Source organism: Anopheles stephensi, chromosome 3, assembly GCF_013141755.1.
Source record: "Anopheles stephensi strain Indian chromosome 3, UCI_ANSTEP_V1.0, whole genome shotgun sequence".
Taxonomy (NCBI): Eukaryota; Metazoa; Arthropoda; class Insecta; order Diptera; family Culicidae; genus Anopheles; species Anopheles stephensi.
In genome coordinates, this window is record NC_050203.1 from 43,821,000 (window position 1) to 43,848,575 (window position 27,576).

Sequence of the window (27,576 nt, forward strand, 5' to 3'; positions counted from 1 at the left end):
CAGAGTAGCAGGTATTGTACGAAAAATACCGACACTTTGGCTTTGCTCGGATCAAAGTGCTCGGATTATTATGCTTTAACAAGCATCTTTATGTTCCTATGGTATGGTTGCTATGTTGCTATGGACAACAAACAGTATGCACGAGCGCGGTTCATGAGTGCAAAGGGACTGTGAATATGCACATCCTGATGTGGTGCTCTCTTTGAGTACCTGTTGAATGTTGCATACTACACACACACACACTCAAACACACACACACATACACACAACACACACTTCAAACTTCAAAATTCCCAACTAGCCTCAATATTACAATTTGAATTACGGTGGAGCATTTTTATATTCTCGTGCTCTGGTGCTATTTCAGTCAAATGGATTTATACAAATCTCCACTGCACAAGGAAATGCTTCATCGGAAAGTCGGATGTTCGTGTCGGAGCTAGAAAACAAGGGGAAAAATAATAACAGAAAAAAGGATCATTGCACAATTCGATTTGTTTTCATGTTTTTATTCGTAATTAGATTAGAACAATCAGAACGCAAGTTCCGAACAACCAAACTGTGGTCTTATAATTTACACGCCGCCATCCACGGTTATAAAATTACTTCCTATACAATTACGCTTACACGCTAGTAGTTACTCATACGAATAGTTATACTGTACACTGACACTGTTCGGTTCAGGTGCTGGTCCGTCTGGTACATCGACTGACGACCGACGAAACAACTACTTGGCTGTTTTCTTTTGACTGTTTTGGTTTGCAATATACACCTTGTTTGTTTTTCTACACAAAATAGTTCCGTCCGATTAGTTTTCACACCTGTCTACTCCTGTGTGTGTGTGTTTGTTCTTTTTTGTTTTGTTCGTACTGCACAACGCACAACGCTATACTGATGTACTGCTGCTGTACACTATATATCCCCGCCATCTGCTAGGATTCGTTATCACGTACAATAGACACTTGAAGGCAAGTATAGATGTATATTTATATGTATATATGTCTAAAGCTCTACTATGCACGTTTTGTGAGAGATGTGTACAGGGATATACGCAGAGATTGATACGCCACAGCGCAATAGGATATGTAGGACGTGTGGTCGATGGTTGCCGCATACAACAGTTCCGACTCCGGTGGAGTATCGTCGGCGCCAGTCACCATAACAGGTCAAATAATAACCTTTACATCGCTGGACAATACCATAATAATATCTACTAAAAAATGTACAATTTTAGTTCAGTCATTTCGTTCCCTTACAACTATATAGAGATATAGTTCTAGTACTGTTGGCCGTTGTTTTACTACATGGATGGATGGTTGAGTTAGACATTGATTGATTGATCAGGTGTTTTGTTGGTGGCGGTTATATGCCACTGTTATTATTTGTGTTTGATGGTTTTTGCGTTTAGCCGTTTTTATAATTGACTTAGGTTTCGTTTTTTTTTTCTTCCGGGCTTATTTCGATAGCTTGTGTCTCGCTTGTATTGTTTTGTGGGGTGGTATCATCATCCAGCTTGCCCTGCACATCGCTGACTTTCCGTCTGTTGTTCATCTTATGAAGCATCATTACAATTGTCACGATCCATTAACTCCAAGAGGTTCATTACGTACTACACAGTATCACATTTTTGCCACAAAAAAGGAGCTTATGGGGCCTGCTATCTATTTATTTTTACCAAAAGCTGTTGAGTTTCATGCTGTGAGGTGTGCATCAGCTGGAGAATGGAAAACAGCAAGAATGTTAACGAGCGATACTCGCAAAGTGTCTGCATGAAAGAGCGGTAGCCACTTCGGTTGCCACGCCTGGAATCATCGCGTATATTTTGTACGTTCAATATCATTGAACTAATTTGGTTCGAGTGTGGCAGCCAATCCTCCATAAACGCTACTCTATTTAAATACATTCGTTGAGATTAAATGTAAATATTAGTGTTCTGGCCGAACCTTGCATTCGTTGTTGCATATTAGCTGCGCCATAATTAAAAGCGCAATAAAAGAGAGCAACGATTGTGCACGTGTTTGAACAAAAAACGGTATCGATCAATCAACACGAATCTGCTGTAAAGGTGAATAATTTTAAATATAATCACAAAACTAAAAACACGAACTTTCCTGGCTTCGCATTTCCGTAACACGTATGAAAGTATTGTTAATTTAACAAACGTTCTTCCTTAGATAGTACACGTACAAGGAATAAAATAGAGAGAACTTCAATAATTACAGTTTTGCATTGTATAATGAGTTATGGTATGATATTCTTCTACATAGTTAAACATAACACGTTACATGGCAAAGGATCGAGATAAGCGGGGTACATCTATTTGCGCAATCAATCTGCTTACTGCGCCCACGATTCGTTCCGTTCTAGTAATACAACTCTGCGAGATTGTGAACCACCACACACACACACACGCACACAGCGGTTCATGATTCCTATTCATAACTTCCCTATCGTCCTCTTTGCTGCGTTCTGGCTCGTAACATTAGTAGCATGACACATGCAAATAAACAACACCATTATCCTTATAGTTAACTGACTCTGTTCAATGGTGAAAGATATGCAAGAGCAACAACAGTGCATTTAAGAGTAATACTCGCCGCAATAAGTATCTACTGGCCATTTGAAGTCGGGAGACAAGCAAAACAAAACACTCACATTGCAGACGTTTAGCCATAGAGCAATGTGCGTCTGATCATCGGCGTTGTTCATTGTATCAGAAAGTACCAAAAATGGGCGCATTTGGGCAGGAACAGTTTCATTGCATGAAAATGCGAGTTTGCTACAATATCCGAAGTACCCGAGGTGAGCTTAAACCTTTGCTTTTACACACTTTTGTGTGAATGTATGGGAGAGAGAAATCGAACAAGTGAACCTATTTTCTTTTGATTTGTAAAATAATGGAACAAGAAGCACACAATTCCCACGCGTAAACCTCTAACAATCGCATTTTTTATCCAGTTGGATAAAATGCTGCCATCTGGAAATACTTCACAATTAATGTTCATGTATCGAAGCCAAGCGAGGGAAAAAAAATCACCAATACCGTGTGTCACAGTGCGAAACCGTTTTCTCGATTTAGCTTAGTTGCATTTTCAATCTGCAATATGCAAATAGTGACTCTTATACCTTCGGTGAAGGTATGCATACAAGAAAGACAAAGGGAGTAGAAAAATTAAAATAACGTTTAAAATTTTATGCGCTGAGTGCGGTAAAACAAATCATAAAAATAGAAATAAAGAAAATAGTTTATCAATCTAAAACTTCTCGATAAGCGCCACTAAGGAGATCGTAGGACACATCCTGTCTAGCCAAATATTACGCTGGCTAATATATAGTGTGACTTGTTAGCAAATCGTCCAAGCAAGTGCCGATTTTCTTCTAACCATCTAAAAATGCCAATCATTAGGAGAAAAAAAACCAAAAATAAACTATTTACACACACCCAGATGTTCAGTAAAACCCGAAGGCTATGTTCCTGCAAATCTGAAGGTCAATTTGCGGTGTGGCTACAATTGTGCTCCCTCGCTTCATAAACACAAAAATCTGGCCGATTGCGCATATGTGGTAGAGGCGCGGCGATCATTCCCTAAATCTCTTTTGGTTGCAATGAAGATATATTGGAACGAGCAGCCTTCTCCGGCTACCGATAACTTACAGCCCAAACCCCCCCCCCCCCGCACCCCCCCTCCCCGCTAGTGATTAAATGTGTGGAGGACTGCATGGTCCTACAACTGAATGACTTCCTCCCACGACGCCTGCCGGGGCGGCTGCGTTCCACCGGGAATGGCATAATCGTCCCGATTCGGACAAAACCGATATGCGCTTATCGAACAATTCTTTCCCACTAGCATTGCTGCAAGCCGTGCCTACAGAGGACACTGCAGCCGAAGACGACAGAACCGCACCGGCACCGACTGGCGCGCCGTTTGCTGAGGTATGCTGAAGGGATGCTGCCGTTTGCGCCAGCATCGATGTGTGATGGTTTTGGTGCTGCTGTTGCTGTTGCTGCTGCAACAATAGCGATGGATCGGTATTGAGCTGCTTCTGCGATTTGGCACGTTGCAATGTCGAACAGGACGTTATCGGTGGCACATCATCGGTACCGCTTAGGTAAAGTAAAGCACCGGCTCCATTGCCAACGCTACCAGCACCGGCGCCACCAACACCACCACCGCCACCACCCACAGCTGTCGCGGCCATGAGACAGCTGTTGTCGTCCAACGATGCGCCACCGCCAAGCAACAGTGCTGCCGGCCCGACGCTGGCACCACCATTTGCACTGCAGCCACCACCGCTGGCGTTACCTCCGCCACCACCACCACCACCACCACCACCACTAGTTGACGTCGGCGGAGCAGGCATGTTGTTGATGCTTTTATCCCAGGTGTTTTTAATCATATGATGCGAGCTGTCAAAATTTGAGAGCGTATTGCTACTGTTTCGTTTCTGGCCCGAGGCCTGGAGGTGATTGTGAAACCCATTGTGGTACTGTTGCTGTTGTTGCTGTTGCTGTTGCTGCTGGGAAGTTGCATGAAGCAGGCCACCCTGCGCAGCGGCTGACGACGAAGACTGCTGATGATGTTGCTGGTGTTGCTGCTGGTGTTGCTGCTGTTGCTGTTGCAGATGATGGTGGTGGTGATGGTGTGACGAGGCGGATAGATTATGGGACGCATTTTGTTCGTTCTGCTTTCTCGCCTCTGCGTCGTCCTTTTCCTGCTCTCTTTGGCGCTTGCGTTTGAGACAGATAACGATCGTCGTCGCGATAAACGCCAACAGTGGGGTCGAAATCGAGAACATCGCTATTAGCACTATTTGACCGCTGCTCAGTCCATCGGCATGGCGACTGTTGCTGTCCACTCCGTCCACACCGCTATATCGCTGCTGCTGCTGTGGATGATGATGGTGGTGACGGATCTCGGCACCGTCCACAGCCGCATCCCTTTGAACAGCGGAGGATGACTCTTCCTCACAAGACTGACCGCGGTAACCACCGGCACAGACACATTGATAGCTGTTCACCCTGTTTATGCAGGTACCGCCGTTGCGGCACGGGGCCGAAATGCATTCGTCAACATCGGCGCTGCAATCCTTACCAGTGAAGCCGGCGCGACACTGGCACCGGTAGTCGTTCTCTAGATTCGTACAAATACCACCGTTCGCGCAGGGTTTCGTGAGACAGAGGTCAACCTTTTCCTCGCAGTGCGTTCCAATGAATCCCGGTACGCACTGGCATTTGAAATGGTTTTCCGCATCGACACAGGTGCCCCCGTTCAAGCATGGGTTACCGACACAATCGTCCACATTTTCCTCGCATCGATCACCGACAAATCCGTCTGGGCAGAGGCACATCAGCATTCCGTTGTTGTCGCTGCCCGATCCAAACAGTGCTGCTATCGACGATGATGCTGACGATGATGACGGCGAAGAAGCGGAAGAGGCTGACGATCCGGCCACGTGACAAGTACCACCGTTGGCACAGAAGTTGGAATAGCATTCACCAGATTTGATCTCGCATGCTGTCCCACTGTACCCGGGCGGACAGTCGCACCGGAAGTTGGATGTTGTTGAGGACGACGAGGAGGAGGAAGGAACCACGTCGACGCACGTTCCCTTATGGCACGGCTTTTCGGCACATGTGATAGCTTCCCTGTCGCAATGCCTTCCCATCCAGCCTTTTGCGCAGTGGCATTGGTATTTACGCCCATCGCCGTCCATCGATGTCTCGCCGTCATCGATCGCGTCGTGGCAGGTGGCTCCATGCAGGCAAGGTTCGTCGGCGCAGCTCGTGATATTCAGCTCACAATCTGTACCCTTGTAGCCCGGTCGGCACTGACACGTGTACAAACCTTGACCCGTATTGAAACAGGTGCCTCCATTCAGGCATGGTTTGTGGTTGGTGCAGTAGTTTAGATCCTGATTGCAGAACAGCCCTCCCCAGCCTTCCTTGCAGATGCACTCCCAGGGTTTTTTGCATGTGCCGTGCAAGCACCCAGGATAGGGTTCACATTCGTCGCACAGCGGACCTTTCCATCCCGATTGGCAACTACAGAGCGGGGCAAAACAATCGAAAAATAAGAGAGAAAGCAAGATAAATATTAAAACCTCTTCGGTTTGGCCATTTAATGCAGCAGCACGCAGCACAAGAGGAGTGCGAAACGGAAGCGGGAAAGAGGGAGAGGGAGAGGGGGGGGGGGCGCATTAATTACATACAGAACGTGTATGCAGCCTTATGCAGCAGCATTGCACCGTAAGATGCGACACAGGGGAACAGATGCCCCGAACATAGGGGTAGTATGAAGCAGAGAAGCAAAAGCAGAAAGCAAAAAAATCATGCTGCCGTCAGAACACGTTGTGATACAGCGTGGAGCGGTAATACTTACTTGCATTCGTTGGGTTTGTTACAGTGTCCATGAAGGCATCCGGGAGTGCATCGGGCTGTAACGATTGAGTGAGAACGAAGGTAGATATAATGTATAAATGTTGTAAAGATTCTGTCGCTATACACAGTTCCTTGCAATATTTCGTTCACTCTCACAACGTGGAATCAATTATAACAGTCTTAAATGTACGTACACTCCTCTGCAACATGTATTGCACTCCCTCGAACAACTGGCTACGTAACGAACATACATGATATGAATATTTGAAACAGTATTGCTGTGCATTCGGTAAAACGTACTCCAACTCAGCACGAGAAAGGCTTCATAATTTGAAATCTGTTCTGAGGTGTACAGCAGTAGCTTACACAACAACGCCGGCTAAACTCTAGCCACGCGCATGTCCCTTCACTAAGACACTTACCAATGGTACAGTATTCGCCCCGCCAGCCGGACAGACAAACACGTTCACCGATCGGTGAGCAGGTGTAATGGCCAAATTGATCGTCCCGCTTGCGGCACAAATTGGAACAGCCTGCACCGTAGTAATTCGGATCGCACGTCACCCGGAACGCATACCGTATCATCGTGTGCGATGAGTTGTAACTGTCTTCCATCCAGTCGGTTGAAACTCCCAATATGCGCTGGATCGAGAGGCGGGAAATTAGGGTACCTGTGTGCCATCGAGAAAAGAAATGCATAAACATTAGTAAGCGAAGCGAAAAACACAGGAAAATACTGCGGCCCTGCAATGTTTTTTTTCTTTTTTGTTCTTTTATACACGAAAACGACATCGACCTTCATCCTTCCGCTGGACATTTCACGTGCGGCGAAAATGCCTCTACCGAACCGTGAATTGAGCAGTCAACGAAACAGGGTCCAATTAAAATTTGTTAAGTACCATCTCCGATTCAATTTATAGCAACCGAACAATCACGCGAGCGAGACAGTAGGTCGAAAAAATAGTCGCATATTGCATGTTTAATGTACAATAGCTAAATCTAACCTGGATGCTTCATCAATGCTTACCTGGAGATCGCGTTGTTGTTTCGTTTGTGTCGTGCCATGCTTCTATAATGAGTGTAAAGTATCCCTGAAAGGAGAGAGAGAGAGAGAAATGCAGAGAAATCGTTAAAATGGTTTATAAAAACTGAACAAACATTTTAGACGGATATTGCAGTTGTACAAAAACGGCATTGCCTACTTAAATAAGAAAAGTGGTGGTGTTTTACTGTAGAATTCCAAATTTTTTACCACCGAGAGAGCACGGCAAACTTATGAGCCCCGCGTATTCCATTGCCCTCTCCAACGCACGCAGACAGCACACACGAAACAATACCTCCACACATGGAAAATTGCAAACAAACTTACATTCTGCTTCCAACGGGTGTGCTGGTACACTAGCACTGTCCAGCTATCCGGCAACTTCTATTGAAGGTCGTTTGAAATTTTGTTGGGTTCAGCTTGTTGTCTACATGTCACAACACTTGCTGGCTTGCTTGCTTGTTACGGCACTCCCTCCCCCCCCCCACCACCATGGCTTGTGGAATGCTTGCGGCTAGGCGGAATGCTAATGGATTAAGGTTTCAAATTCCATGTGCCACATTTCGCAAGTGCATCGCCACTTTCATACAGGGAGAGCAAACAGGTTATGTACAGCTCACTTGCACCAGCAGCAGCAGCTAGATACGCTGCTGGGGGCTGGTCAGAAGTTTCTTAGTGGACCTGCAGTCTATTGGTGAGCAAGTTTTACGGTCACCATGACCGTCCGACCTACCGAACAATTCGCACTGGTACGGTCGACAAAAAAAAAGGCATTGCAGAAACCGTGAACCAATAAAAAATAGATACAAACACAAATAAAGTAAAGCTTTGCATATTTTACCTTAGCGCATGGAATATGGAATGGAATACACTTTACATATTTTTGATAATAAAGAAAATTTAACCGGAAAAAATGAGTTCCAAACGTTGATGTTGGAACGGAAAAATGCCGCTCTGACCTTTTCTTGTCGAACGGCATGGAACAAATCGAAAACAGTTCCCCTCCGATCGAACGCACATGTGGAAGAAATTCTTGCGATCCTTAAAAAGCATGCCATCGGCTCCATTCTTTGTGTCATTTGTGCCGCGTATTGACAGGGTAAAGTTTTTATTTTTATACATTTGTGTGACACCATCGACAAAATAGAAAATAAATCGAAAAAATAACACACACGGTGGCACACATTTTTGCGCCGCCTAGAACTTCCAGATGTTTTTCTTGCGTTAAGGTTTTGGTTTTGTTTATTTGCAGGATAACATGTTTAGAAAAAAATACCAACTGTCCACTCGTCTGCGCATAATAACTGAAAATACACGTAAATGGACGAAACAAAACGCCATGTCGGGGTTAATATCTAGGCTAGTTTGAACCAACTTTGTATGAATGTGCGACTAGGGAAAAGACTTTTTGTATTTGAAATGTTTAGCTTTACATATTGTCTAATGAAATGTTTAGTGATTTTCAGATCACAAAATATCCGTCCACAAGCTAAAAACAATTTGCGTTTCGATATAAAATCTACTTATTATTGTTATGACCACCGAGAGCATTATGTTAAAAAATCACCCGTTTAACGACTTGGAATACACATTTTTCCGTTAATTAACCAAACAATTTATCAGCAGATAAAAAATAACTCACACCGTGTAACGCACTCCCTTGCAATTAAAGCGCGGCGCACTATGTCCTACGTCTTTTTTAAATGCTTTCACTTCCAGCATGCGTGCGTGCACCAGCATCATCCTGGTCCAAACAAATCCCAGGTGTCCTTTTACGTATAAAGCCCATTATGTTCAATCTTTTCGATATTTCTCAATACGTGTCCACAGCACCTTCTACCACTATAGTACTGGCCGGCTGTTTACCAGTTCCAAAACATGTGTGTATGCAGGCGGCGCTTGTGTGGCGCGTGACAGCAGGCATTGGCAAGGATGATGGCTGTAGCAAGCAGGCAAATTTAAAAAAAAAAAATCCTGCTCCTCGCCAAACAAACACTAGCATTACCAACTAACGAACAGCCAACAGGTGAGAGGATGTGCAGTACATAGTAAGGGACAAAACATTCGCAACATCGATTAGTTCGGCGAGATGACGGAAAATGGAAGATGATGCGCTATGTTGAGCTGATGGCAAGTGGAAAAAGAACTGAAGAGATGGTAGTTTTTGGTCGTGAGACTGGGAAGGGAAACGAATGAAAACTAATATCAAAAAACGTAAACCTCCGATGCGTCTGATCGCTGTGTATGCTGCTATGTGCCATAAACACACAAACACACACATACAAAGAGGCGCGCGCGCGCTCTCATACAAACATATATGTACGGGTGTGTAAAAATATACTTTTCCATCTGGATCCACCCAACAACACAACATCGACGACTGCGGAACGCCGCCGGCTGGCAGCGGTTGGTTTGTGCTCAATTAGATTATGCTGGTTGGTTGGTTGCCTTCGACTGTGCTGCTTGCTTGCGTGTGCCACACACCAGCAGCCTGCTGCTGTTTGGATGGATGGTTACTTTGATGAACGATCCAACACTGTGTTTTGTTCTCCTTTTTTTTTTGCTCGGATGGCTGACTTGTTTGGATGGCTGGTTGGTTTCTGCAGTTCTTTGATTCTATGTCAACCTCCCAGCAAAGCAGCGACGCTACACACCTGAGACACGACAGTAAGATGGAACACACAGGCACGGGGGAACGAAAGGGCGTGTAGAGAGGCAGAGAGAGAGAGGGTCTGAGGAGATTGGAGATTTATTGTTGTTACTGGTGTTGTTGTATTCAATTACCATTTTAGCACACCACAACAGAGCCAGCCGCCCTCCCTCCTCCCCCCCCCTCCCTCTTCACCCGCGGGATACCTCCACCAAATCAACTCATGTCTAACCGTTTATCCCTTCGAACAGGAATCCGATGCCAATATGCCGACGATGGCGACAGATGGATCGAAAGCGGCCTGTCGTCATCGTTGTCACTCCATCGAATGTGTGTCGCCATACAGTGCCGACGTTGCAGTCGTCGCCTACTTGTTGGTGCTTTTTGTTGGTTGCTTTTTTAATACAGTTTCGTCTCGCACTTTTAGCAATGCTGCAGGCAGGCGCACTGCTTCTTAGGAGGTTTTTGTATTTTGTTTCATTTTTATGCTTCCGTTTGCACCTTGCACCTTGGCTGCGCAGAGCAGAACACACGAGATTGCAGTCCCTCTCCCGTCACTTTGCACATGAGATTTTATGAGAGATGGAGCTTTACTGCTATCCACACTGTCAATACTAAAGTACCAGCATTGTGTGTTCGCTTCGTACAAAGACGATCGTACAAACGTTGCCAAGGAAACCAACGGCTCCACACTCCACATCTTTTCTAGCTTTATTGGTGTTCATGCATAGGATCGTTCATACGTCTAAGTTCAAAAAAGTTCGAAAACAACTCAATGAATACACTGGAGCGAACATTTAAACAACATAGTACAATACATATAGTATAAGTTATTAAGCGTTTCTGTGGGGCTTTTATTATTCCCTAACACATGTTGGCACATTTAAAACCAATTAATAAACATTTTATTTCAATGGGAAAGTAAATTTGTAACAAGTATTTATGGGTCCAATTTTAACCGAAATAATGATTTTTGTTCCACCACTACAATGACAAATTTGGGACCGCCGCTTTCTGGCCTGCTTGAATTGAACATGGGAAACCAGGTGGCACAGAGGTAGGGGCACAGATACCTTTGCGACGAGAAACCAGTAACTAGTATTTAATCGTAGCCAACAAACGTTCCGCCACAGCAAGGACTGTGACTATCGGGTATTGTGCAGGGTTTATTTTCCTTCTAATAGTGTTGTAAGGAGACACCATTTAATGATTAAGAAATATCACACAAAACTAAAAATATTGCGCATATATTTGCTTTAAAACAAAACTAGAAACAGGGATAGAATCAACCACACAGACCAACAAATTTTTGAACTATACTTCAAAGCGTACAAACACAAATGACCCGACATTGTGTTTCGTCTTTTGCTTTGGTTCTACAACTTCGAACCCGGGGTCTCTACTCGTACTTTCCTGGCTTCCTTTCCTTGATTAAATTGAACGGTGTAGCTGGATGGCCATTCCTGCGTAGCTGAACAGAGCCAATATAATAAGATCGCTTGGTTTACACCGAAAAAAAAAACGATACATTTTAACAGATTTATCCGCTTTAATTTTGTTTTAAAATTGTATGCCCAAAAGCATACGGCAAAACAGTTATCCCACACGTCTGAAGGATTGCAAAACACACACAAGCGATACTTCATTTGAAGAACGGAAAATGCACTGAAATATCGTGCCAAACTCCTACACATATGACCACCAGTGTACACCGTATGCACACACTTCGTCGATCAAACTGGCAGCAGGCACAAAATACGCCGTCGAAACACCACCATAACACGGGCAGGCAGTATGCCCCGGTTGTATCACGAGCCCTTCACGTCACCCTGTAAAGCTATAACGCCGAGCATTTAGCAGCAGCCGGAGGCACACATCGCACGGATACGTTATCCGTACGACGGTACGAAAACCTGAACAGCAGATGTTCCCAACAAAGTGGAGAAAAGCAGACGTGCCCTTGCGTTCTGTTTAGTACCCTGAGAGAGTAAGAAACAACCGAACCAGACCAGCACGCCGCCGTCTACCGCTAAACGTATGCGTCGCCGTTTGGTTGTGTGTTTTCTCTCGATAAAAAATGGTTGTGCTTTTTTGGATTTGTACCGTCTTTTTATATCTCCGGTTCGGTTTTGACGCTTGTTTTCAGCATTTTTCGGGTCTTTACCACATGGCGCATTTTTTCTACGCACACCCTACTGTCTGCTGCTCATCCTACCACCATTATCCTCGTGTGCCAGGCCTTTTAGAGAGGTTGGTCGGCTAGAGCTGATAGCCTGCTGTACACATACGTGTGTACCCGTGTCTTATCTGCTTGCACCTCTTCGGGGCGGCAGTTGACGGGTCGCTCTCATCGGGGGCATAGCATTTCTTAATGGATTATGCACTGCACACCATTTGTGGCTTAGTAGGAAGGGAATTATTTTTGCATTTTTTGAAATCACGCATCAAAGTGCTGCGCTCGATGAACCACCAGTGTGCCACCCTGTCTATAACTACCCATCGCGGGTCGCCGCTACTCGCCAAAGTGCGTCGCTTGCTCACAAGCGGTGACGGATCTTTGAAAATACATCAGCGTTGCAGCAAGGCAAACTGTGAGACCGCGGTGCTTTACTGCAATGCAAGCGAAACAAAATGAAGTCTGCACTCGATTTTATTTCAAGTACAATTTTCCCAGGCTTGGACCAACGACCATGCTGCTGATTTGCAATCAGTCAGCCAAGCGGGAGGAATACGCTAAGGAAAATGTGGGAAACGAAGCGGTGGCTGAATGTCATTGGATCCCTAAAAGTTGAAAAAAAACATGCTCACCTTTGTCAATGGGGGGTGTGTGTGTGTGTGTTCGCGCGCTTTGGGTGCGGCTCGAATGATGAAACGCCAAAACCCGATCTATAATGCCAACATTACACCTTACATTTACGAACTATGCGAGGTGCAACTGCAACCGTAACTGCAACACTGCAAACTTGCTCTTCAATGGTGTGTGACCCAGCCAATTCAGCAAACTTACACACGTGTGTGTGTGTGTTTGTAATTAAATTTCTACCATCTACAAAACAATATTTACTTGGAGCGATTTCGGAAAACAGTTACTTTATGGAATATTTTTCCTTACTTGCTTTTAAAATCATTTTCCACCTTCAGTTGTATCCACACCGTTATTTACGGCATCGCGTTATGCTTAACAACAATCTGCACACATAACTTATCAACACTTACGGTACGATAAATCACTACCGAAGTGATCATGTGATCATGACCCAACAGCATTATTTATAACTTTCTCCCTCCTGACTCCTGGCAAACGAATAAATGCCGCAGAACCCCAGCCAGTCCCGGACTTTGTATGCAAACCGATAAATATACATACATAGTGAAACAGATTGAAAGTGCTTCGAGGAGAAAAAAAAAACACACATTGCTAGGAAGCAGCCGTACCACACATCCGGCATGGTTCTTTGTATTGGAGAGGAAGCAGCTGGCTCTGTGTCTCTTCTCCACTTAAAGCAACACACTCACACACACACCCAGGTATAGTTTTACATTTTTTATCGCAGTGTACGCTCCCTGCTGTCAACATGTTTTCCGCTTGAACCATGTTGCAAGTCTCCGAAAATTCTGGCCTCAATGCCGTTTGATGGATTGGTTGATTGATTCAATGAAACAATTTCCATTCATGAGCTACAATAATTTTCGATTACATATTTTTTACAAACTCCCTTTAGGAATAACTGCATTCTTTACATGCACACAAACTACTACTACTTACCGGCCAATTGAACTCGAACGGAAACCGTAACGGATTGGCGAAGCCTTCCTTCGTGCCAGTGATCGCTGTAAAGTTCAGTGTCGTACCTTCCAGCACGGGCGTTATGACGTCACCGAAGGTGCAGGGTGATGTCGTATCGATTGTGGCCTGGTAATGCTTCAGGCAAGCGCGGAACCTCGTTTTGCAGGTTCCGATGCACCGACCGAGCGCATCCGCCTTTCCAGAGCAGCACCTTTCGTTGTGGTCGATACTTTTCTCATTTTGAAAGTATCGTAGCTCCAGCTCAAACAGTCCCAAACCGGCAACCTACATGGTGGAAAAAAGAAACAAAGAGGAAGACAAGGATATAATTAAAAGCCGAAATTTTAGAGAAACTGTATTCATCACGCTCGATCCTCACTACCCCCTAACGCATGCATCCCCAAAGCGAGAACTGAATCAAGCACGTAGTTCAGTTAAATTGTCGGGCACAAACATCAAGAAAAGCGTATGTATGTAAAAGGTCGTACGACTTATGCTGGTGATCGTGGAGCCACACGACTCAGCAGCACTGTGTCTCGCAAGGAAGCATCCAAAATGCCACACATGAGTTGACGGTTACATGTTACAGTGGCATATACTCACGCTGCTGCTTCGTGCAGCCAGAAACATGATGGTGTGTTCAACGAAGCGCCACCACACCAAAATAGCCACGCGAACGAGGCCGATTTAACATTAACAATTATTCCTCTGTATGGTGGATAAACGAGATGGGGAGAGAAACAGAGAATCCAATCTGTGTCCAGAATCGGTGGTACCATACACCACCATTGAGTAATTAAAGTTTGGAAAAATCCGTTCAGTGCGACAGACCGCCGCTCATTATCCCTTCTCGTAGTACACGCCTTGGCCAACGTTTCCTATGAGCGCTCGCGGCCTTTAATGATTTTTATCATCTACTTGATTTTTGCATCCCTGCATCCCGTTTTCGTGATTCCTCTTCCCGCTCCGATGTTTAGGCTAAGAATACATCGCAAAAATCCTTACCCCTTAACTGTGATGCCAATTTTCAAGCCTATGCCATACTAGAAATACTAAGCTCGGATTAAGTTGGTTCAAGTATGTATGAAAATGATAATGCTTAATACGAGATACGAACTAACGTTCGGAAGAGTGAGTTGCTTTAATTGTATGTTTGCTAATGACTTATATAGCACACCTCTAGCTACAGCTGCACTGTTTATCGTCTGGGAGTTTGTTTGCAAGGCACACACAAAACACAAGGCGAAGCGCATAACAAGGTAAGTAAGTTAATTAAAAACAGTGTACCTAGCCTTTTTTCATTTTACGACACAGATATTTAAACTGTAAGCAAAATCATAGTCACTCATTCACCCTTGCAAACCAAAACCACAACGCGCCTGATAAAGCAGAGCCTAAAAACAACGGCCCGAAACCGAACCTTCGAAACTGGTGTGCCGCACAAATAGAAAGCAAAAGATGAGCCGACAAATTACGGCAATGATGGAAGCATAAACACGCTTTAAAGTGAAGTTGTAATGATAAGAATCGAAATAAAACCTCAGCCTCAGGCGGTAGTATCGTCGTATGCACGAGTAATAAAAACACCAATTTAAAAGCAACACTAAACCGAGTGGAAATGGTTCGTATTAAAAACAGAAAGAAATCTAACAAAAGGCCCAGCACCTCTGCTGGTTTCTCAGCAAAGGTGCGCAAGAAGACCCGCCGAAAAGAAAGAGAACATTTAACATCTTTTTAATGTTCTCGGCTCGTTGTTTGGTTATGAGACTTTTTTGATAAATGCGATCTGTTTACTTCAAACAGTAAAGTTCTTCTTTCTATAAAAGATCGCAAACAAGTGTTTAGGTGGTTGATAAGTAAAGTTAATGGCTAATTGAACAATACCATCGTGATTGGATTTTCTTGAACACTTGCAAAACCGCCCAGCACAGGCATCAACAATCACGCTCAAACATCTTAAACAACGACGAATTAAAACTTAACGCATCATCATAGTACACACGCACACATTTATCCCAAAATCCACCCGCTTTCCGTTCCGAAAAAAAGGAACCGTTCTCTTCCCTTTGCTTGCCCACACTTCGGCTCTCGACAAAAAAAGGATACGAAAACGGCAGACCGGAAGCGGCAGATTTCCTGTTCCCCGTGCGAACATTTGAAACGTGTGTGTGCCACACACACTGCGGATACCTGTAGTATGGTGAGTGAGTCCCCTAGTGCCGTGTGTGCATCTGGTAGAAAACTAAATCACCATCGGCAGCAGCTTCTCAGCAATATGCGCCATCCGGTGCCAAACAAGCGACCGGAAGTGAATCGACAAGCGACACAGAGCGAAGAAAATGCCAACAAGACGAAACGGCAAACAACAGTTGGTGTGCCGCCGCCGCCGCCGCAGCCATTCGTGGTGGAGTGTGGAAGTGTTGTTGAAAAAATGGTGTATTTTTTGTGCGTTGAGATTCACCAACAAGGATATTCAATACTTTTTTAATGGAATGTATGATATTTGTTGAGTGCGTGCCTTTTTTTTTTCTACGGATGAAATCCTACGAATGACTATTTTCCCTTCAGATTTTAAGCATTTGTTAATGACGTAAACTATTCTTTTTCATAATGTCCTGCTAGCAATGATGGTGTGGATTATCTGAAAATAATTCACCAAAGCCTAATAATACCTCAACCCATACCTTGTCTGCCAATTTTTCCATTCATTCCCAAGTAGGTGTTTAGCGGTGAATCACAGAAAAGGGCCTGCTATTTCGCTCCACACCTTCTAATTTAGCTAATGTAGTCATTGTACATGCGCATCGATACTCTCCGGATGTAAGCATTAACCGAACAAATACTACGATCAATGAATGAAAAGGTAAAGAAAACAATATCTCATCATCAAGAACTCGGTGATCCTGATTTTCAATCTTTGGAATTCACATAAAGACTGCTGCTGCTCTTTCTGCTGCGGCGGCCGCCCGGCGCAACTTTCGGAGCCACGACGGGAACGATCAGGGAAAGAAGATAATTTAATTCGTTAAACATGATACTCGGGAACGATAGAGACGGATAGATGGATATCAAAAAATAGAGAAGTTATTGCTAGGTGGGAATGTATGTTTTTAGTAAAGCAAGATTTGTTGATAGGCGGCCACCTCCTCATGGCGGCGCACACACAAGCAACAATCCGACAACAAACAGGGAACAAAAAGCCTTCCCCCCCCCCCCACACCCCCCTCTCCTCTCTTCAAAAGGCCGATTGGACAAGGAACAAAGTCTGACTAACAAAGAACGATGATGATCGAGCGAACGGTAAGAAAGGTTTGCTTCTTCAGTAGCCAAAGACCCACCTCCGCTTCTCACACACAGCATCATCCACGGAACAGGGGGATGTGTTTTGGAGGCATGGAGAGACATGGAATGGTGGCTGATTTTTCACCCTTTTTTCGTGCCTTAATCATCTCCCACTAGAAGTGTAAACACACGAAAAAAGAAACAAGCAGGCAATATCCCTACACAGCGCCAAGGCTAGGCGAAAAGAATACAAGAATAAAAAATTAACACTAACAGTTGATTTTTCCTGATCCACATCGTTCGCCCACCCAGCATAAATGACCAAATGTTCTTCACCTTCCTCATTACTTTGCCCATCCATTTTCACACACACACACACACACACACACACACACACACAGACTTCTTCCAGATCCCTCTGCGTCAATCTCTGTTTCTTACGTCGGATCGTTGCCTGATGAGTTTACCGATCAAATTTACCGGTTCAACACAAGTCGGTTAACAAACCTCTTCATTTCAATAGGCGCATTAATGGCAATTCCATCAATAGTCCAAAACCATCACTCTGGTGTTCTCACTTCCAGTTCGCTCCCTCGTCACAACCCCATCACTTCCACTGTGTCGCTCGGACACCCGGGGAAAGCATCGAGAGCGTGAAGCAGAAACTCCCCCGTCATCTCCTACATACACAAACACATACACGCAGGCTGGTCACCACCTGTGAGCTCCGGTGGATGGGCAAAGCCCTAAAATGCTGTGAAGTTCGCTGAGCGTCTTCTTAAGGACTGGATGAGGAGGCAGGGGGGGGGGGGGGGGTAAGTCATTCATTGGTGTTTTCATTTTATTTTAAATGCGATTGTGTACGCTTGTTTCACGGTTTTTGTTGTTTTGCTTTGTTATTTTGTTGGATGTTGGTAGCGGCAATAGGCATATTTTCCCAATTTTTGCTCTGAACTTTCCCCACGTCGATTCCTTCCTTTTGTTAATTGAACTGCCAGCCGCTAAGCGCCAAATTGTGTGTGGCAGCAAGTAGTACCGAGCATAAAAATCACTTCCCAAAATGATGCCATTTCACTTTTGCACGTGTGTGTGTGTGTATTCGTCGACACGCACACACACTGGCAACATGCTTGCTCCCCACTTGGGTACTCCCCAGGGGAACGCAACTGGATCTTTAGATACCATCTTTTTTTAATACAATCAATTTTGTCGATCGCAATCAGCGGGACCGTCCGCTGTTCGTCTTCCTTCTACCTTTCCTCCCTTCCTCCCGCCCATGAGCAAGCAGAGCACACTTAACACAGCACCAACTTCTCGCATCTTGCTGCTTCTTTGCGTGAGCATAGCGAGAAACACCTAAACACTAGCAACGAACATATCTTCGTCATCCGATCCTGGGCGAGTTCTTGCACCGTCACCCGCGAGCAACCAGCAAGCAAGCAAGCAGACAAGACAAATCTTTTCGCGCCTGAATCTCAGCAGCTGGAAGAATGGAACCACAATAATCAACTAAAGTGTGTTGTACTTCAGTCTACCATTAACAACCACTCACGGAAGAAAGACCAGCGCGGTTGTATAAGGCGCTTCTGCTTAAAAGTGGCTGATTTTTTTTTCTCACTTCCTTTGAAGTGACCATCCGTGCTCGATCAATTTCGTTCTATTAATCTGCACTTGAATAACTACCTATTCTCTTAGATTACTACACGCTACTGTTTGGTTAGCTTTCTATTATTTGCTGCATTCTCTGCGAACTGATTGTTGTTGAATTTTATTCATTTCGATGTGTGGATTCGTTTGTTCTACGTTTGTCTTGTTCAATGGGAAACATAACGAAATAAACAAATGGCGTTTTTTTTGGCTTATTAGGGCTGTTTACATTGATTTTTGGTTTGCTGATTTATGTTAAAACTATTGTCTGAGAAACATGGGCAAATTTCTGAATGATAACAAAGAAACAGTCTTGTAGCCCGGTACAGCAGGCTTTATATTTTAGAATGTTTTTATAAAGATTAGTATACCGTGTTGAAGGTATACCATACACCTAGTATATCATTTTGACTTCTGGGCAATACGGTCATGTAAACGAGAGCTTTTTAATTTGCCACAACCTCATGATAACAAGCGTCCACGTGTTTTAAACAATGCGCGGTTGGAAATAGCAACAATCTAAGCAATTGCTTTATGACCTACATTTAAGTTGTAGACTAAAAAGCTGTAATTACATAAAAGGCGCGTTCTTTCAAGCTCGGCCGGCGTGAAGTAACTGGCTGAAGTTTGAATTCAGTAGGTTCAAGATTTAATTTGCATAGTTGTATTGCTGATATCCAATGTACGAGCAAAAGTAAGAATTATATCTGCCGCGGTAATATTTTTTAATTGCTATTCAAGGTAAACCGAGTTCTACACATCCAACTCAACTAATTCTCACCTAACTATGAAGTTTACAATATCGGGAGTTGTAGTGTGTAAATAAAACAGTCATTTATTCAGTATCGGATCAATCCAAGGACACAGCCAGTCAACAAATACATCTACTAGCAAAATAGCATCATACAATTAGAAGGTACGTTCAGCGCGGATTAGATGAGCTGGCTAACATAAGCCGTGGCTTGGCGCTTCAATACTTGCTTGCACAAGTTAAACGGATACATTTAAACGATGATTCATTCCAGACGAACGACGGAGAGGGGCAACGGAATCCGATCCTGTACCACGAAAGAACCGGTCTTGCTTGGGGGTAGGTAGTCGTCTAGCGAATATTTGTGTGCTGAGAATTGAAAGCTCTCACATTCAATTTCCATACACAGAATCCTTTCGTCCGTAGCATCAAACTTAATTCGCCTGGCTAGCAGCGCACATTGAAGTGCACACCCTCCCTCCCTTGCAAACATTTTCATTTCCCCATACCCCACCACCCACTTTTTTGCCTTGGCCCCCTGTTCCACTATCGGTCATCCATTCACCTTCGTGCCTTGCCTATTGTTCCGTTGTCCGTCCGTCGTACAATGCAGACAACTGGGACATTGCCGAAGCGAAGTGTAGACAGTGTCGGCCAGAGCCAAATGAGTAGATGTCAATAGAATATTAGAATTTCCATCACCACCAACACTTACTTCTTTTTTACTCATTACTTGCTCTGTGCGGGTGTGCGTACGTTGGTGTGTGTGTGTGTGTGTGTATATGTAAAAGCATTTATAGCTTTGATATTACATAGCATTTGTTTTAATGTCGTCATAAGCTTCTTCTTTCGCTCTCTTCGCTCATTCGCACGCCACCTGCCACCCATCGCCAGCAACCGGGATTCCTCCCTTCTTCCTCCCACCACACCTTCCCAACCCACTTCAACCCCCATCACCTTCTTCTTCTCCGGCCTCGCCCTTCATCCAGATTCTATAAAAATTCAACACTCGTTTGCGTTTTACCCGATCGCTCATTCGCTCGTCTTCTTTTGCCTTGTTGCGTTTTATCCATTCCTTCGTTGCAGGCGACCTGGAGCTGATGCTATTTTTATTATTGCCCTCGCTGCCGTTGCTGCTGCTGCTGCTGCTGCTATTCTCGATGGCTTTTGTCGGTTTATTCGTTCATTCGTTCGCTCATCCGCTCGTTCGAACCGTGGGAAACAATTCATCCGTTTCATGCGCCTCGTACCGGCCCACCGCTCCTTGCCCCACATGCACATCTACAGCTACACGACCGGACCGCTTCACCCGGCGCTCATGCCGTTTCTCCCACTCCTGTTCGTTCGCTTCTTCGCCAGCGCGTTCCACTAACACTAACACACCAACTCGATCGTTCGCCCTTCTTCACCTGGCGGCGCATGTCTGCTCTGCCGTTGGCCTCCATCGCGCTGCGCTGCCTACCTGTGCGAACGCGAGACGAAAACACGCGTCGTTTTTTCCACACTCAAAACCAATACGTCGCGTTTTCCGCCTCATCCCATTTGCTTATTCTGGCGGTTTTTTGCCCGTTGCTTCATCTGGCCAAGATCGCGTGCGATCACGTGTGTGCATCTTCCATGCCGTAGCCGTTTCCCGCTGCACGAGCAGCTCTTATTCTTCCTTCCAAACCTGTAGTTGTGCACCATGCGGTCGGTCGGTCGCGCGAAAGATCAGTTCTCTCGAGTTCTCTTTTAATTTTGCTTTTGTTTTTTTGCACTTCCTTTCGGAGCCTTTCTTTCCTTTTGACCGTTTAATATCGTCTCCTTCAGCACACAACACATCTTTTGCACACTGTTGCTGACTCTGATCAGCGACTGATTACTTCCCTACAAACCAACCAACCACAACTATCACGCACACATTAAATATCGTGGCAGGCCTTGCTGCGAGAGCCGCGCACATCTTTCTTTTGACAACCGAATACATCTTGGTCATATTCGATCGAGCGCACGAGGTGGTTTCATCTTGTGGCCGAGAGAATCAGAAAGTTGCCTTATTCGGACCTTTCTGGTATTTTATTTTGTTTACTAGTATACGTCGTTTGTGTAGAGTTTTTATTCTTGTTTGCTTACATACTTTCTATGGTCGCATTTTTGCACATCACACACCGAAAAAAAAAACACACACACACACTCACACAAACATTTATACACAGCTCAGCACAGCAACAGGCGCTGCTCTCGCTGCATCGATCCGGTGATGCTCCAGGTGCAGCAGGAGCAATACATCAGTGCCCGAAAAAAAAAACTCGCACAGCAAATAATGAAAGAGTGGGAATCTCAAAAAAACAACGACCATACAACAGAAAGCAGACGAAAATAACGAAACAAGAAAAAATAAAATATCCAATTCTGTTGCCGCTGCTGTTGCTGCTCAAGATTTTCCCATCCATTAAAAGTTCACCGGGTACATAGATGCAACAAAGGAACCATGAGAGGATTTTTAAAGCTGGTACCACCGAAAGCTGACGAGTAACGCAAACAAAATAAAATAAAATAAAAACACCTTCAACCAGGCAGGCAGGCAGGCAGGCAGATTCGCAATCACGCTGCCATAGTTCGATGGTTTGACACTACCGGCCAGCCAACACGATTGTTCTAAGTAAATACCTTCGATTGCTGCTCAAACCCGAATGTCTTGTTCGCGAGAACTTCTGACAGGCTTGCTTGAATTATTTTCACCGATGTTCCTTGTACCCCACGACATTCCACGCATTTGCCCAACGAAACACGAACAGAAAGCAACAATACGAATATTTCTGTTTGCTGCTTCGAACTCGAACTCGTAACCTCGAAATGGTTTATCTCAGAGCAGGCCATTTTACAGTGACATTCCTCCCCATCGACGACACACAACAGATCAACAAGTTCGTGATCTAAGTGCCTTCCACAGGAAGATAAATCATAGCCATTTATTTAAAATTGGTTTCCATCAATATTACAATAGACGGCAATTTTCGAAATTTAAGCAACACAGTGTTTCTTTTTGCTGTTGTTGGTAAAATTACCCTTTTCCAGAAAATCACACCTTCTGTAGACGACACACACTTAATGCAATTGAACAATTCTACATCGTTGGCGAATCCTCTCAGAACAAGTTTACGAGACGAACCTTAAGAGCAAATGTCTAATGATTTTAAACTAATTGTAAACTAACTAACCATTATCCTAACCGAAGTTGGGAAAGAACATTTTCTTTAGTTAGTACACGTCAATAACTCACAATGCGTTGTGTTGTGTTCGTTATGCGAAGGATTCTAACAAAATTCAACATTCTGCCAGCAAAGTTAGTTATTCGCGTGTTAAGTTGTTTTAAAGCATTAAGCAAATTTGTACAGACCTAGGTATAAGGCTGCATACATCCGTTTTCCATTTTCGAAACAGTACCTGATCCTATCATACCGACATCTACACGATTACCTCTAATGCTTGGCAACTAAGGTCCAGACCCCATCCTCATGCACAGCATCTGTCGTATTTGAATGTGCTTTTTTCCAGCATAAGCTACGCATCTTGTTCCAATCCGAGGTTCCGAAAATATCATCATCCCTTTTCAAACATCTGAGGAACATTCAACGAATTGCTCACAGGAAAGGAAAACGAAACCGGGCTTTTCGTGTACCCAAAAGTCCCTACTAAGGATAGAGAATAGCCAACCATGTCGTCGAGCAGGTAGGTAGATCGCAGGATTTTGGTAGCAGATTATCTGGAACAGAAGTAAAAATATCATCTTCTGCTTCGTTTTCTAGCGCATTACGACCTCCAAATGTCTCTTAACCTGGCATTATTGGCTTCCTTGGCTAAACTAACCCGTTGCCGGACAGGCAGTCCCGCGGTCGAAAAGATATGATTCAGATTCGGGATTTGATACCCTGTCCTGCGCCGTATGAAGATTGGCGTCGCTACTACCTCGACTACCGAACTAAGAAATAATATCAAACAAAGTTTTGCCTTTTTAGAATCCCATTTCACAGGAAAAATACATTTTTTACACGGGTGTGCCGTCATAAACTATAAATTAAAGGTACACAAGCACGTATAGCTACAATTTGCTATCTGGTCTATGAAATCAATGAATCAAAACCGACAAGCGTGTTAAACACATGCAACTAGTGTTGCAAAAATGTATATCCATGTACGAACCTGGATTCGGTCGTTTTGCCAGTTTGCTTGGCTTGTTTGATCGCTTGTTGGTTGTAGATATCCCTCTCTATTGAGATGTGTTTCCTTCAGAAAGCAGATGTTTTCATCCTTGTAATGAAAAACAGCGGGATGGTCCGGTGGCCGAGGCGATAACGGCGCCGGTCTTCACAAACTAAAACAAATGATGTTTTCGGAATAATTGTCTCTTAAAAAGTAGATGATATATTATAACAACAATCAATCTTCTTTAGGCTCATTGAGTTTATCGTTTCAGTTATTGCAATACTGATACCATAATTTTAATTAACTCGTGCCATCCAACGATTCAAATTGTGTTTGTAAAATAACCATTAAAAGATTTATTTTAAACAATTAATTGAATTTTTGACAGACGGATGGTTGGATTCAATCTGATTGTGAACAATATATCAATTGTGTGTGTTTTCCCTCATTTTACGAAATTTAAGATTTCTATACGATCGAGCAAAAAAAACACGATCCACACGAAAAACATTCGTCGAGGAGAAATCCCGCTGGCAGGCATCATGTGCTTCTTCTCGGTGTGCGTATGGCATTCGGAATCGTACATACACACACACACAACTGTATGCCGGCTCGCTTGCTTCACAATCGGACGCACACACACACCCGTAAAAGACGACAGTTGTTACCTATACCATCCGACCCAACAGCCAGGTGGCATCGTTTCAACTCCCTAGCGAGGTGAATGCTGACATACTAAGGTACATCTTTGCTGCTAGGGAGGGAGGTGAGGACATATATAAAAGGGGAAAGGCAAAAAACGCGAAGCAAAGGAAACATAAAAAACGCGTATAAATACATTTGTGAATGATGATGCAAAGGGTGAACTAATAAAAAAAACTGCACCTTTCGCATGGAATAGTAGCTTTCGGGAAAAACGAGCCAGATCAACGGAGAAACGGAGAGGTATCAAAAGAGAAATGGCAAAGATGCTTTTTCCTTCCTACGTGGAAATTAAAGGTAGATCATTTTGGGCCGAATTTAAGTGTGCCTGCCTGCCTGCTTGCCTGCCCGCCGTTCGTTCAACACTGTTGATGGATGCACATAGCGTGAATCGTGCATTTCCTTCGCAACATTTCTTTTCTCTCTTTCTCCTGCAGTTAGCTTCGCCCTTTTTGCCCTCTTCGACGAAGAGAGAGAGAGAGGGAGAGCAAGCGAGATTATTCTGCTTCACACAATCACCCATTTTGCTTTTATTTCCTCTACCTTTCGGGACGTAATCGCCCAATCATTTAATCCTTGTTATTTTTCTTCCATTCCTTCCACGTCTATGAAGACTGCTGGCGGACGACGGTTAGGTACATAATGAGACACATCTTGAAACGGAGGGGAGGGGGGATTTAGGAAGGTTAGTAGCTAGGTTTTACGAAACTTGCATTATCGCACAATTAACAACTTACCTCGAGCAGCAGGAATTGTGACGATACATATATGCAGGCTAAGATGTAGATCCAATTCATTGTATGTGCCTAAGCGTAAAGCTACAGCTTGAGTGCGAGCTTTGACGAATACGAGACGGAATGCGAATTAAATTCCAATAAGCAGCACCAAACTTTTGCCGAGCAAACCAACTGCCAGGGCTGGGCGGCAGAAAGTAAAAATCGAAATACAGAAAAACCTTAAGACGGAAAAATGCGAGCAATGGTTGGTTGTTCGCCTTTCCGTTTCCCGCCGACGTCACTTCTGTCACCGATTCTTCTTGGCTTCCTCCGCACGATCCGATCGACCGTTTCTCGGCGGGAGGATCGATTGCCGTTGCGCTGCGTTTCACTGCAGGTCACCCTCGTCACCTTCCCTTCCTTCTTCTTCGCACGCACACACCAACCTCCTCCCCTCACACACTGACTCACTCACTTACGCACACTCACTTTGCGCAGCTCTCTACTGCTGCTGTTGCTGCTCGTGCTTCTCCATACTGCACAAAAATGCCGAGTAAAAAAAAACTACCAACACGTTTTAGCTATAGCACTTTTTTCCCTTTTCCTTTGCTCGTTTCGCTTTGGCACCCGAAGCGGCTCTCTGTGGCACTTGGTTTCCTTTCCGTGGCGTTTGCCTACTTTACGCTTTTCGCTTTAACAACAAAATACAATGCCGCGCGCGCACTTTAGTAAATTTCACCCAAAATTTTCACACGAACATCTTTATTACATCGTGGCGTAGGAGGCAAAAGGGAACGCCATGCTGCGCACACACAACCAACGAACGGCACACAGGGGCAGAGGGTCTGCGCCGGACGGGGAAAGCAGTTATCCAGTTTACCGCTAGGCCTGGTTAAAGGACCACTGAAAACGCTACCCAGAAATTGGCCAAAAGCGATGTAGTAAAATGGGAAATTGGTGGCCCCGCTTCCTACTACGGCCGACGGTTAAAAGCATTGACTCTAACGATGACGGTTATTGTGATGCACACGCATATGCACTTTCAAATTGCAACGGGCTGGGTATGAAAAGCACGTTGTTTTCATTGGCGACCCTTCACTTTCTCGCCTCACTCGCAGGGGGCACCACAAACAACGCTTTGGCTCGCTAATGATGGCCGCACACAACTCATCTGAATTTACCGTTTTTGGCTTCTTCTTCTTCTTTTGTTGCCCCGGCGTTACCTAAAACTGAACTGCGTGTGGCTTTTCTGCACTTATAATTCACTGTAATTCATCGAGAAGCGAGAGATACGTTTGCGAACGTACAGAGAAGACGCGCACATTTCGGTGAACATGCTATAACGACAACACACACACGCACGTTACTACGATTGCAGCAGAGTTTGGCGATGGCAGGCACTACTATCCTTTGCACACGGTGGTTTCAAGCGTACAGCGGCACATCCGGCAGTCAGCGAAGATTTCTCCAAAATAATGCTAATCCTGGCTACTGCGTTGATTATAATGTTAGCGTACACATTCTCGGTTTACCGGAAGCGAAAGATGACACACCACAGTAAGCAAACACTGCGGACGATGCACTGTGACGGGGCGTTGGGCAGCACTTTTTATCTTCGTGAAGTTTCTCCATGCACCTGGGAAACAGGAAGCGACATTTGTCTAAACTATCCAATCACTTGCGGCACTAGCTGTCTCAAAAACATTTTGGCCTGCAGCTGCTGCTAGCACACGCGGTACGGATGAGTCTCGATTCGTGCGCGATCGCTCGTAGCGGCACAGGTGAAGTAATTTAAACACGGCGAGCGTAGCGTCTTCAGACCGGCAACACACGTGCTGTTTCGCTCACTCGTATACACTTGCCATAGTTGAACCAACGCAAGAAAGGGATAACACATTCACATCACAGTGGAATGATAAACAGTGACCATTTTTAAGTCATTCACATCCAAAACAGATCTAATGTCCGAAACATTAGTTTTATTGTGCTAGTGTGATTTGTTTGTGAATTTTTTGTTCAATTTGCGACATGATTATACCGAATCATAATATGTTTTCTACGGTAATACGGATAGTGTTCAAATTGTACCAAATTTTTGCCCATAGTCGCAAAACTATCATCTGTGCTATGCGCGAAGAAAGGAACAGCGGGACAGAGATGCAGATAGGGACCACAGCTTGCCGAACAGTTTGACATTTATTTAACGAAACTAGCGTCAGAATGATTGGCTTTCAACGAAGCAGGATTGTCCATGTTTAGCAGCCCGAGTCAAGTGCTCGAATGATTCCGCGGAAAAATTTAAACCCGCCGGTGGGAGCGGAAAGCGTGCTAGGTTTGGATGAAATAACACCGAACTGCAGGTAGAGTGCAATCAATTAAATTGTGTGCGGCAGCTTCCAACTGATATTCTTTACGGCAGCTTCTGAAAAGTAATG

General features: G+C 44.5%; 1 protein-coding gene across 4 annotated transcripts; it reads right to left on the minus strand.

Moving 5' to 3' along the window:
• Window positions 1-488: 488 nt before the first annotated feature.
• Window positions 489-26,993, minus strand: LOC118510984 (neurogenic locus protein delta). 4 transcript variants are annotated; one of them, XM_036053493.1, is made up of 7 exons: window positions 26,674-26,993; window positions 25,163-25,677; window positions 13,838-14,143; window positions 7,407-7,470; window positions 6,802-7,050; window positions 6,381-6,435; window positions 489-6,043 (listed from the first exon to the last, which is right to left on the minus strand). In XM_036053493.1, exons 2-7 carry the CDS (start codon window positions 25,220-25,222, stop codon window positions 3,700-3,702), a joined length of 3,078 nt encoding a protein of 1,025 aa, XP_035909386.1. In that variant the 5' UTR covers window positions 25,223-25,677; window positions 26,674-26,993; the 3' UTR covers window positions 489-3,699. The 4 variants fall into 4 exon arrangements, with proteins under 4 accessions (XP_035909386.1, XP_035909385.1, XP_035909384.1 ...); XM_036053492.1 differs by having other exon boundaries at window positions 25,163-25,705; XM_036053491.1 differs by having other exon boundaries at window positions 25,163-26,993.
• Between the last annotated feature and the right edge of the window lie 583 nt (window positions 26,994-27,576).

Coding starts and splice junctions, on each gene's coding strand:
- LOC118510984 (XM_036053493.1), bottom strand. CDS start 25,222: ATGAATTGGATCTACATCTTAGCCTGCATATATGTATCGTCACAATTC. Junction 7,471..13,837: donor CGTTCGAGTTCAATTGGCCG/GTAAGTAGTAGT, acceptor CTCTCCTTTCAG/GGATACTTTACACTCATTAT. Junction 6,436..6,801: donor GGGCGAATACTGTACCATTG/GTAAGTGTCTTA, acceptor CAATCGTTACAG/CCCGATGCACTCCCGGATGC.